This window comes from Cynocephalus volans, chromosome 2 (genome assembly GCF_027409185.1).
Source record: "Cynocephalus volans isolate mCynVol1 chromosome 2, mCynVol1.pri, whole genome shotgun sequence".
Classification (NCBI taxonomy): Eukaryota; Metazoa; Chordata; class Mammalia; order Dermoptera; family Cynocephalidae; genus Cynocephalus; species Cynocephalus volans.
Window position 1 is genome coordinate 171,853,546 of NC_084461.1, and position 13,425 is coordinate 171,866,970.

Sequence of the window (13,425 nt, forward strand, 5' to 3'; positions counted from 1 at the left end):
TCTGAGGAATAAATTCGTGACTGGAGCCCCGGCATCCCTGCCGAGCTCTGTGATTGCTCTTCTCTGTGGTCCAGACCTCCCAGTGGGAGCTGTAGCCACTGAACTGCAAAACCTAATGCAATGGGAGTCATCCAGGAGGGTCAGGGGCCACGTGGGGGCCCTCCCCAGCTGAAGGAAAGATGGGCGTGGTTACCATGATGGACACAGAGACAAAGCCACCATCCGAATGTTCTGACTCATGCACTCAGTATCGATGGCTAGTTGGTGATGACATTCCCAGAAGTGAAACGGATGGGAAGCCTACCAAGTTCTTACTTGAGCTGTATAACCAGAGAAGGTCTAAGTCGAGTGAACAAAAGTCTAATTTGGAATCATAAAAACAGAATCACGGCCCCTCAATCAATTCTCAGACTTGAACCAGAATGAAGGGGAGGCTGGGTGCCTTGGAGGAAGAACTCCAGCACACTACGGAAAATTAACACAGCTAACCTTTCCCCCATCCTTCCCCGAAGGGATGTATGGTCTTTTACCAGGGCAACTGTGCATTGGGGAAAAGAAAAGAATCAGACTTTTAGGGAATACTGGACACTGGTTCTGAACTGACACTGATTCCAGGAGACCCCAAACATCACTGTGGCCCTCCAGTCACAGTGGGAGCCGTGGAGTTCAAGTGATCAATGGAGTTTCAACTGACAGTGGGACCAGAGGGGCCCTGGATCCATCCTGTGGTGATTTCCCCAGTTTTGGAATGCATAGTTAAAATAGACATGCTCAGCCATTGGCAAAATCCCCACACAATCTGGCTTCACACTGAGCTGGGAAAGCCAGTAGGACTTCCCATATTTAGTCCACTCAGTCCAGCTCAGTAGTCTTCCTTCTACCCAGCACAGACCTAGATGGCCCTTTAGCAAGCAGGCTTCTTTCTCACTGCCCCTAACTCCAAGTTGTCATCCAATCTCTGGCCTGGAGTGGGTTGTCCACTCACGCTCCCCTGCAACTCCTGTCTGCACCCCTGGGGTGTCTACGGTGGATTGTGTTGGGGTGGGGGAGGGTGGGCCACAGCCTGGTGGAAGGTCGGGTGGGTGGCTCATTCCTGGGAGCTGACATAAGAGGGCAGCCGCTGCCTGGGAGGACAGGAGTTCTTAAAGCTCTGCGTTTGCTCTCTGTTAAGAACTCAGCACATCCATTTCTGGAGAGCGTGGTGTTTATTGGCAGCTGGAGGCAAAAGGGTTTTGCTGAGCCAAGGGAGGTGTGCCCGGCCACATGGGGGGGCGTGTGGATGGTGGGGGTGCTGTAGGTTTTCCAGTGCAGGGGCCTTGCAGGAAGTGGGGAGGAGCAGGCAGTGGTTCTTGGACTTATTCATGTCCACCCGTGTAGTTCTCTGCTCTGGGCCATCGCTGTGCTGAGCATGCACCCCGAATTTCCCAGGATAGTCCTTCTAGCAAAGATTCCATGTTATTGCACTCATGGGTGTGGTAGAATTGTTACAAGTCTCACATTCTGGCTAAGGAGAGATGTGGAATTTGTCCTCACTGTGTGTTCATGCCCCGCTCAGACTGAGACAAACACGTACTGCCAGGCTGACCCCCATTGCACCGCCTCCAGGGTCAGCCTGCCCTGGGAGGCCCCTCCACTGGGCAACAATGCCGTCTGCTTTCTGCTGGCATCTCTCTGGGTCCTGCCAAGCAGGGACAAGCACACAGGCCACAGAGTGCTAGGACAGCGTGAGAGGACAACGGTCCTTCCTGCTGCCCTCCATTTCCAATCCCACCATCATTCAAGGCCCAATCAAAGCCTGGTCTTCCGTGAAGTCGTCCTCAACACTCTAGCCATGGGGACCCCTCCTGAGCTACCTCTTGTTTTTTCCTCCCTTTAACCAGTACAGTTCTATTGTTTACTTCACAAACACTTAGGTAGAACTTCCTATGTTCTGAGCACTGTTTTAAGTGCTTTATAAGTGCTTTAATTAACTCATTTAACTGCCAGAACAATCTTATGAAGTAGATACTGTGACTTCTTCTGATTTGGATATGAGAAAACTGAGGTACGGTAACCTTTCTGATAACCAGCTTACTACTTATCAGTTGGTTATTGTTTTAGAAAAATCTTTGAATTACTTTAATCCATATCCTGCCTCCATGCCCCCCCCACAAAAAACATAGGATCACTTTGCATGTGTAAAAAATACAGGCTAAGAGCTGCCATATGGTGTGGTATGGAGACCAGCTCACCTCTCTGATTTTCCCGGCTTAGGATCTGGTAAGGTCTGTGGCAGAGTTCATTGCCGGCATAGTTTCCTTTACCAAGCAAAGTGTTCATTGACCCCCCAGATGGTGTCATTTAAGACTGTTCCCTTGATTCCTGTTGTATTTACACACTGAATCTTGTATATCACTGGGAGAGAGCTTAGCAATCAATTTGTACTTTCATAGATAGAGGAAAAGAAAGCCAGGGAACCATGACAAACTGTGCTGAAATTCTCAGAAGAGTGGGGTGACCAACCATTCTGGCTTGCCTGGGCCTGAGGGACTTTCTGGGACCAGGGATCTCACCTCTCTTAGATTGCTATCTTTTAGATACTTTTTTGCATTTTGTGTTTGTAGGTTTTAGCATTATTATTATTATTATTTCACTACTCTGAGTTAGTTCTCTCCCTGAATGGAAGCTGCCTGAGGACAGGAGGTCGTGTGCCCCCTCTGGGCCCTGCCCCCAGTGCCCAGCGCAGTGCCTAGCATACACCAAGTGCTCAGTGAGTGTCGGTAGAAACACTGAGCAGAGTCCCTGTCTGTGAAGCAGGGCTGAGCTCCAGGAGCAGGGACCACGTCCGTCCTGTTCTGCCTAGCTGCGGAAGGAATCAGGGGTGGGTGCTGTGACACCCCGGTCACCCGCCCCTCCTGCCCCCTGCAGAATGTTTGCCGCACGGAGGAAGCAGCGCTACTGGCCGTTCTCCATGGACTGCACAGGCACCGAGGCCCACATCTCCAGCTGCAAGTTGGGCACCCAAGTGTCATTGGACCCCATGAAGAACGTCACCTGTGAGAATGGGCTGCCGGCTGTGGTGAGTTGTGTGCCTGGCCAAGTCTTCAGCCCTGATGGACCCTCGAGATTTCGGAAAGCCTACAAGCCAGAGGTGAGGACCAGGCAGGAGGGGCGGCTGCTCGGCACCCGGTGGGGTTGGGGGGTGTTACAGACCAGCAGGGACCCCCAGGAGAGAGCACCATTGCTGCTTTACTCTGAGACCAGAGTCCCCTCTGCAGAAGATGAATACCTGGGAGACGAGAGCACCCCACTGTGGGCTGTCACAGGTTTGGCACACTGTCTGCCAACCCGGCATAAGGAGATGATATCGGGGTAGTCAGACAGGGACCTTGTGCTCCTATGCAATTCCCAAAGGAGAAAAGTGTTCTGGAACTGTTGGAAATGTGATACCCTCTCAAAATCACAAGAAACCAGCTACAAATGTTTTCTAACATGCTTTGGTTTATATTGTGACAGAAAAGACAGCAATGTTAAAAAGCTTTCACCAAGATAGAAAACCTACCATTACCATGTCTAAGTCATCTGTGCATTAGTCACATTGTACTTATGCAAACCAGAACCTTTGTGTGTGTGTCTATGAGAGTGTGTGTGGGGGGGGGGGGGTGAGAGAGAGACTGTGTGTGTGTGTGTGTGTGTGTGTGTGTGTGTGTGTGTGTGTGTGTCTATGAGAGTGCGTGTCTATAAGAGTATGTGGGGGTGAGAGAGAGTGTGTGTGTGTGTGAGTGCATTCAAGAGATATAGATGTATGTCTTCCCATATAAATGAACACCACCATTTTAACAGTCTGACTTCTTAGGACAAGTAAATTATCCCAACCAGGGCAGGTTTAACCCATCTTCTAGAAAAGAGAAAGTACCCTGTTCTATCTTCCCTCAGTTAGTTTTGCTTTTTTCTGACCTTTTTTCAAATATCCACCAGAAGGTCTGTGATTTGTGTGCTCTGGAACTGCTAACACGGGGCTGCTGAGTGGGAACAGCACACAGGAAGAGCAGAGGGAGGTGTAGAAGAGGTCACTGATCATGTGTAGGGATGATTTGTAGGGTAAGGTAAAAACTTCCCCTTCATCCCTGAAGCTTCATTTTAAAAAATCAACTCTCAAGATTCAGTTAATAGGCAGAAAAAGCATAGCATGGGGAAATTTCAGAATGATTACCCATTAATCCAGCGGGGTGCCAATACTTAAATATACTTCTTCACAGGGGAAGGGAAGGTGGGGGTGTAGGAGCAAATGGTTTTCAGGGGGACACAATAGTCCTTGAGAACGCACAATGGCCTGGGACGGTGTGTTAAGCTGGCAGTGACTAGTAAATGATTCTCTTTGAGAAGACAATTGTCTGTGACAAAAATCTGTCCAGGTGTATTGACAGACTTTGGTGTTTTTTCCCGTGTTATGAGTTAAGTTAATGAAAATTCAGGGAAAGAACCAAAGGTACTAATTGTTTTCTTCTTTGGTGGGTTTTGACTTTGGGCAGATTAGGGAACAGCTTTGTCCTGTGCTTTGGAGAATGACGAGGACTGAGAGACAGGAGGGGCCGGAGGTTAGAGAGGTCTTGAGGCTGCTGCTTTATTCCAGCATGTCAATGCACCATATTTTGGGGTAACAGCCCCTGAACCCCAGCAATTCCTGGTGCCAGATAAAATCTTGGTACTTATCATCACCCTGGCAGGGGTGAGTTCCAAGTTAGCTCTGCCCAAATCAGGGCTGAGCAGGAGCAGAGGAGGGAGAAGGGCCCTGGGGGGTCAGATGGTGTATCAGCCAGATGGGGGCGGTGGGGCGGGAGCAGCAGGTGCACCCAAATCACCCCTGTGTCTCCTCTCCCCCTTCCCTTCCTCCCCCCCATCTTTCTCCCTGCCTTCCCCACTCTCCCTTCCCCATCAACACCCAAAGGCCTGCTCTTGGAAGGGGTGTGATAACACTCCTCCAGTGGAGAAGGAAACTAGGGCCAGATCTGCATAAACCATGTCGGGTGTCCCCTCCCAGGCTGGGGTGGTGCATTTAGACAAAAGATGCAGCCTTAAATGGGAGGAGTAAAATGCTTTTGGTGGGCCTGGCCCTCCTCAGCCAGAAAGTGTGGGAACTCTGCAGTGACTTCCAGGCACTTCCAGGAGGCGGTCCCCTCAGGGGTCTCAGAAGTGCATGGGCGGATGTGACACCATCATGTTCGCTCAGGCCACCCTTGCAGCCCCTGCACACCCCACATGGCCTTTCTCCAGCCTCAGCCTGAGCCTCTGCACTTTCCTCCTGTGTCATCAGAATACCAGATCCTACTGTTTTGGAATTCTTCTACCGTGTAGTTTAAAGCAAAGGAATCAAGTTCATACCAAACCAACTGAAAAAGAGCAAGAGCTCCTTATGCCACGTTCTCCCTCGTTCTCTTCCTTCCCTCCAGGGCCAGCTGACTCTGCCTGGCCACTGCCATCTGGGTTGAGGTTATGTGGCACTCTGCCTCTGTTAAGCTTAAGTCAAGGATGGTCTGCTCCATGGGAAGCCTCCCCAGCCCCCCACCCCCCAATCCAGCTAGACAGCTTGGGAAATGGAGGTCACAGTTGTATAGAAAACAGAGTCTAGAGCCAGCAGTTTGATTTGTTTTGTTTCGTTTTTCAAAGCTAGAATGAAAGTTCCTGAAGCCACTGGGTGCTTTGTACCCACCCCGTCCCTCCCTTCTTCTCCCCACAGTGCCAAGTTCAGAGCAGCCCCTGAGGTCTGTAAATCTGGGTGCTGTCACCACACCCCTCCCTGCCATAGCCAGCCAGAAGTGCAGTTGGTGGGGGACAGAGATGTGGCTGGAGGATGGAGAGACAAGTTCTAGTTTGACACCTTGGCCCTCAAAGTGAATACTCAAAGACACCACCTCTGGCCAGGCCATCGGTGGGTGGGTTGGGGGGAGTCATGCACTGCAGACAGCATCGGCCAGGGTGGAACAATGATTCTGGCCTGATCCGAAACACCTGGAACAGCTGCACAGTCAGTCTCACTCCCTCTATCGAATCAAATGAGAGACCATAACTCAGAGCCTCACAGACTTTTGAGCCTTCCCCAACACCCACATGTACATGTTTTTATACATAGGCACACACACACGCATGTGCATGCACACGTGCACAGAAACTGATGCAAACCAGGGCATGTGGACAGATGGTGTCAAGTGACCCAGCTCCCATCTTACACAATCCACTAGGGTCAAGATGCTGGTGGAGAGTGGGTCTTACTCCTTGTAATTCCATACACCCATAAGGAGATGAAGGCTTCCAAGCTGTCAGTGAGCATTAGGGGCATTTAAACTGTAACTTTCTACCCTCTCTGTATATCTGGTGGGGCTGTATCTTCTGAAGGATCAGGCTAATTTGGACTTGGTGTAGAATCAGGAGGTGGCCAGGTGTGTGACCAGCTCTGGGACAGGTCAGCGTGAGGCTCCCCATCCTTACAACATCCCTTCCCTGAGTCATGGCTACGTGAGGTCTGGCTTTTTTGGTAAGGCCTGCTGTTGAGTTCCCTATCTTTCCATCCTCCTGTCTGCTCCCTCCTGCCTCTCACTGGCGTGTACAGTGGGATCATTTCAGTGTAGTCTGCTTAGTACTGTGGAGTCTCCCTGCAGGGCTAGACCAAAGCTCTCTGTTATAAGCAAGGTGGAATTATGGCCCATTTGGAATCTGCGGGCCTTTGGGGGTAGGAGCTTCTTTCTGTAGCTCCAAAGCTCAAGGCTCTGGAGTCAGAGTGTGGAGGGAAGTCCTAAAGGAAGGACCCTTGAGCCAAGCGTGGGTTGGGGTGATGAGCTGATGAGGGTCCCTAGTGGACTCCTCAGGGGTCCAGGACAAAATTTCCATGCAAGGCTGCAAAGGGAGCTTGCAGTGGAGCTGACTGTGTGAGTGAGTCCCTCCCCACCCGCAAATCCAGCACAGTTTCAGCTTCCAGACTGGTGCCTGGACTGGGCGGGGGGGGGGTGGGTGGAGAGAGGAGTGGATGGTGGGTGCCCACCGAGCATGCATCAGCTTCTGCATTTAGCAAGACGGTGTGTCTCTGCAGCAACCCCTGGTGCGGTTGAGAGGTGGCGCCAACCTCGGCGAGGGCCGCGTGGAGGTGCTCAAGAATGGAGAGTGGGGAACTGTCTGTGACGACAAGTGGGACCTGGTGTCAGCCAGTGTGGTCTGCAGAGAGCTGGGCTTTGGAAGTGCCAAAGAGGCCATCACTGGCTCCCGGCTGGGGCAAGGTAAGGAACGGGGAGATGCTGATGGGGCCTCTCTTCACAGGAGAGCATGGCTCCGTGACCCCAGCCCCGGCTGCTGGCTGTGAGTGCTTCAGGCTCTTCCTGCTTTTCCTCCTGCCTTCAAGTAGCTACTGCTCCATTTGAGAATTCCTCAGACAGTCAGAGCAGGAAGGGGCCTTAGAGAACACTGAGCTCCCATTTTATGGATTGGGAAGCTGAGACCCAGAGAGCGGAGTAAATAACCAAAGTGAGACAACATATTAGCATCCAATGACCACTCCAATGTCCGTGTCCCAACTCCTAACCCTGTGCTCCCTGCTGCCCCACCATGGGAGCTGGGACTCTCAGGCTGTCCCTCCAAAAGAAGACCATGGAGTTCATCATGCTGTGAGTCATGCGACACGAAAGAACCAAATATCATCTTACTTTTCTGCCCCGGTGCAGCCCCACAGTCATTCTCTCCCTGACAGCAGAGACAGGGAACAGGATGCCCCCCTCCAGATGTCATGAGACACTAATGAGAAAGGACCTGGTTTTTATTAAGTGTCCTGAACAAATCTTTCATGTAAGCAAAGAACAAAAGTATAGGGGCTTTCAAATGGGTTACTCCGTTGAGAGCACTGTTGTAACCACAAGACGACACAGAACAGATCGCTTTCCTGTCCCCGACAAGCCCCATGAAGACCGCTCATCCTTGCAAGCCCCTGGTCCTTCAGAAGGAGGAGTCTTCACCCCACACAGAGTCTGCAACCTGGTGAGGGCCCAGCCCTCCCCTGGAGAACTGTGGTTTGAGCAAGGGACGTCATGGTCATTTCCTGGAATCTTTTCAGCACTGACCAGCAGGGAGCTGCTGCAGACCCAGGGGTGCTATGGCAGGGAGGGGTTGGGAGGAAGGACAGTGGGCAGCTGCAGATGGACGGACAAGGGGGCAGTGTCCTATCCTGCAGGGAGAGGATTTCCATACTGTCAGACATGAGGCCATCACCCCACAGAAAGGAATGTGGTGAGGTCATCAGTCACAGCCTGGAGGAAATAATAGTCCCCACTCTCCCAGGGCCTGACACCACATCCGGTTGTTTCCTTATGTGAGATTCCAGAATCCTGTGCTGAACTTAACTTTCAGCTCACTTGGAGAACATGAAGCTCTCATGTTTCTAGAAGTGGAGGTCATGTGTCTAGTGCCATTCGTGGGTTATTTCTACAGCATGCCCCAGCCTCAGCCTGCAGTGGGTCCATGCGTCAATGGTTCCCCAAGGTTGGAAGGAGGCCCATGTTCCAGTGGACTGGAGAGAGAGTCCCAGAATCATAGACAGTGTTGCTGGAGAGGACCTCAGACCATCTAGTCTAACAGAGGAGGAATTTGAGGCTCAGGACAACAAGTCTGACGTCACCCCATTCATTGGTGGCAGAGAAAGACTGAAACCCACATCTCCTTACTCTCAGATTTGGGCTTCTTCCTTTATACTCAGCTTGGTCCAGTCCCATTCACATTGGGAACGTCTCTCTAACTTCATTCTCTAGTCTGTGCAAGCCTCCTGGGTGTGCACCACAGTGTGGTGGTCTGGAGTGGACTTCAGTGTCACATCACGCCACGTGGCAGCTTCACTTACACACATGACAGTCGTCCTCCCCTGGTCACAGTGAGCTCTTCGGGGTCCCCATGGATCTTGAATATTCCCACAGTCCATTTTCCTGACCAAGCAACATGTAGGTTTGTGTTTTCCCAAGGCCTGCAGGACAAAGACCACTCATTCTGAGGGATAAACAAGCACTCGATGACACAAACATTCCATTTATCATGGGCGTGTGCTGTGTGACCTAATTATTTCACTGCCTGGAGCAGCCAAAGGTTTCCAAAGACCTGCAGAACTCTGGGAGAAAGAGGCATCTGGCATCTTTGATGCTGTCCTTGAAAGAATCATTTGATGATTTATCATCTCTGCCACGCTGGGCGGGGTCAACTCCAGTAGGCAGAAAGGGAAAAAAGTACCACATTCAATGTGAAGTCACAGAGCAGACAGGGTCAGTCCCCCCTGTCCTGGCTTTAGCTGATGGACCAAGTGACCACACCCATAGCCAGGAGTAGTGAAAGGGCCATGACTGGGAGTCGGGCAATCTGAGTCCTCAGCCTGGCCTGGCCACCCACTGGCTCGGTGACCTGGAGTAACCTCTGGACCCTGGGCTGTTCAGTATAAAATGAGGTGGCTGGACTAATGAGGCCTGAGGCTCTGTCTGGGTCCAGCCTCAGCACTGCCCTCTGGGCTTCAGGACCCCTGCGTACATCTGGACTCCAACTGTGGGCGTGTCCACCTCCCCCACCAGACTGAGCACCACGTGAGGGGAGGGTGTCCTTATCTCCGTGTCCTTAGCACTGAGTCTGTGCCCAGCACATAGTGCTCCAGAGATGTTGATGCTGTGAAAGAGGAAGGGATGGACGGATGCGTTCTGACTGCACAAGCAGGGCCAGCTGAACAAACACGTGGTGAAGATCCCGCACTCTAGACCAGCGCTGTCCAGTAGACATATAATGTGGGCCACATATGTAATTTTGAATTTTCTAGTAGCCACATTTTTTTAAAATGTAGAAGTTAATTATAATTATTTTTTAACCCAGCATATCCAAAATATTGTAATTTTGACTTGTAATCAATATAAACACTATTAGTGAGATCATTGGCATCCAGGCTGTATTTTACACTTCCAGCATATGTCAGATCAGGCCAGCTACATTTCGAGTGCTCAATAGCCATAGTGGCTGCTGGCTACTGTATTGGACAGGGCAGCTCTAAAGCAATGACTTAAAACCCTTTGCCTGCAATCCCCAATAAGAAATACATGTGTCAGGACATGCCAGACACATGAAACTGAAGCAAAACTTACGTGAAACGAAGCTTACCTTTACAACCTGCAAAGCACCGTGATATGTCCTGTTCTGTTCTGTTGTGCTTTCTAAAATTTGACTGTAATCTGCTTAGTTGACTCTTTAACCCACTCATTGGCCTGGACCCGGAGTCCAGAACATGCTCCAGGAGCTTAGATGTGCTTTTCCATAGTCCCCAATTCTGCTCCAAGCCTGTGGTCACCCAGGTCAGGCTCTGTACATGGGCGAGAAGGGAGCCAAGGTGGGGTGGGGAAGCACCATGGGGAGGAGCTGTTTGGGGGTGATCCAGAACCCAAGAGCGGGTGAAAACTGGAGGACACGGATGCAAACCCAGGTCAGCAGAAGGAGCCACGAACCCATAGGCACCCCGGGCATACTGCAGCTGGACACCCTGTCCATGTCTTTCAGCACCACTTCCCACCCTGCCAGACCTGCCATGGAACTGGTGGGACAGGGAAGAGTGTGAGGCACACTGGGCTCTGCCTCTGACGCACCGTGAACATGCGTGCTTCAGGGGAGGGGGCCCTGCCCTTCAGGACTTATCCCCAGATGGCTGCAAAGGCCAGAAGGAGGCTAACTGACTGTGACATGGTGGCAAAGCATGTCAGCCTCTTGAGCTGGCCTTTCCTCTCCTGCCCAGTTCTGTGCTATGGTCTAGCAATCCACCAATATTCACTGAGTGCTGTTTATGCTGGATCCTGGAAAGGAGAGTTCATTTATTCCACAAACATTGATAGTGTTTGTTTCTGCTCTCCAGGAGCTCCACTCAAGTGGGAGAAATAAGAAACAACCTGAGTCAAAGATAACATACACTAACAAACAGATGATGACATGCAAGAAATAATAGTGATAATAGTACCCACTATTACTGTGTTCCTAGTAACCCATTGTTCATTCCTCATAATCCCAACCCTGCAAAATAGATATTATTATTGCCCATTTACAGATGAGGAAAGCGAGGCTCAGAGAGGTTTTGTCACTGCCCAAGGATTTGTGAATCCCCAGTCTTCAGTCCTGAGATTGCATTAGTTTCAGGCTGACTACCCAGCTCCCTGCCTCATGAGTGAGAGGTGTAGAAAGTAAGCGCAGCAGTTCAGCTGAGGGCGAGGCCATTTCAAACTGCGCCTTGGAGGAGGAGGACAGGTTGAGGTGCTCTTTGGAGTCCAGCTTCTACTTAGATAGGCAGAAAGCAGAAGGCACTGCAGCAGGCAGGAGGCGGTGGGAGCTTCCCTGGAGGCAGGGGAACACGAGGTATGGACCGGATCGGCTCACTCTTTCCCAGACAAAACCTTCTGCTCTTCCAGCATTAGGTTTCTCACTCTCCTGAATGAGCTTCAGAAACTTAGCAAGATCGTACCCTGGGGTCAGGCTGCCTGGTTTGAAACCTGCCTCCCCCACTGGGCCAGTGAATCTTTGGTCCCCAGATTTCTAATTTTATTAGGTTGCTGTGATGATTAAGTGAGTTAAATAAGCGATGTGTTTAGGACAGAATCTAGCACATGTTCATGCTCGATAAGCAGGAGTGACGGTCATCCTCACTCCATCCTCCCTGCTGCCAGGGAGGTGGGTACCCAGGCCCAAACTTGCGACCCATTTCTGTGTCTACCTTACTCCTGAGCTGTGACCTTGCTTGCTCGGGGGCTCTGTTTAGGATCTGTATTTTGTCACAGCCTTTCCACTTAGTCCTTGGATGCTTGCAGCCATAGTGGCCAATGTGGTTTTACACATTTTATAAAATTCCAAAGAATTGGAAGCTGTGCCATTTATGAATTTCCAAGGAAATAGAAACTTGGCTCTTACCTACTAATATAGGTTGATTCTGGAAATTAAGTTTTGGCCTCCGTAAGCTAGATCCCGGCCATTTGCAGAACCTGTTGACAGAGCCAACGACCCATCCTTTGGACTCCAAAGCACTGTCATCGCCCTGTATTTATTACTGACCACATCTTTGTGTAAGTTCTGCCTCCCCCAGGAGCTAGGAGTGCTTTAGGGCAGGGCCTGCCTTCTCCATCTTTGCATCTGGAGCACCTGGCACAGAGGCCTCCATGTAGCAGGTGCTCAGGGAGGGCAGCAGAGTTTGTGAAGACACTTTGTTAGGTGAGCATTGGCTAGTTGCCAGGCTCTAGACGGGAATATACAAAAGGAAAACACATGGTCCCTGCCCTCACGGGCCCTCCAGTTTAATGGGGAAGACAGACATTCAACAAACGGCCACCTGAGACAATGCAGAGCAGAGTGCCCAGCGAGAGAACATAGGGGGCACCCAGCTTAGCATAGGGGGAGGGACCAACAAGGTTCTCTAAGGAGGTGACGTGAAGCCAAGCCCTGAAGTATGCACAGGAGCTGGAGGGTGAGGAGTGGAGGGAGAGTGGTCCAGGCAGAGGGGGCAGCTCAGCTCGAGGTGTCCGTGTGTCAGAGGTGGGGTGGAGCAGGCAGAACCAGGACAGAAGTGGGAGGCCAGATCACGCAGGGCCTGCACAGCCATTTGGTCACCATGGATCCATGCACTTCTCCCCAAGTGCAGTGAGAAGCCATTGAAGGGTTTTCAGATGGGAGTGACATGATTCAACATGTGTTAAAAACCTCATGGGCTGATGGGTGGTGAATAGAACGGAGTAAGCAAGAGGGAAGGAGAGTGAAGGCTTTTGCGTTATCCAAAGGGGAGATGACAGGGTCAGACTCGTGTTGTGGTGGCAGAAATGGAACAAAAAAGCATCCAGATTTGGGGGGATTGAGCAGAAGCTGGTGATAGATTCGTTGTCAGGGATACAGGAGTAGGAGGTGGTACCGGAGACGACCTCTGGGTTCTGGCAAGAGCAACTGCGTTGTTGGAGGTGCCGTTTGCCGAGATGGGGAGCACTGGCAGAGGAACCCAGAGGCACTGCTGGCCCTGGACGTAGAGAGGACAAAAACAGGTGACTCTTCCAAAAGTTTGCCCTGAAAGGGAGTGACAGGTTGGAGGAAGGCGTGGGATGAAAGATGGGAGGTGTTGGGGACCCTCAAGAGGAGGCTGGGGAGGACCAGGGGGAGGACTGAGCAGCAGAGCAGGACCAAGGAGATGGGAGTCGGTGCGGCCCAGGGCACTTGGACAGAACCGGCTTTACCTGTCCTGATGGACTCTACAGAGCAGCATTAGTTTTGTGAGCAGAAGTGAACTGAAGGCTGGCCAGGCTGGGACTTCTCTCTCCCCAGCAGTGGGAGGCTCTCTCTTGTTATCTCAATGACTGCACAAGAAGCTTCCCGCATCGTCCCCATGTTCATGTGCTGGATGTCTTCCTCTGTCCCTCTAGGTCCACTCTC

The 13,425-nt window shown here is 51.3% G+C and overlaps 1 protein-coding gene across 1 annotated transcript in view; it reads left to right on the forward strand.

The window, feature by feature from the left end:
- LOXL2 (lysyl oxidase like 2) overlaps positions 1 to 13,425 on the forward strand; it is an 85,324-nt gene that overhangs the window by 46,879 nt on the left and 25,020 nt on the right. The window contains exons 5-6 of the mRNA XM_063086760.1: positions 2,908 to 3,130; positions 7,064 to 7,247. Of these exons, the coding sequence (XP_062942830.1) occupies positions 2,908 to 3,130; positions 7,064 to 7,247 (407 nt within the window). The remainder of the gene's footprint in view (positions 1 to 2,907; positions 3,131 to 7,063; positions 7,248 to 13,425) is intronic.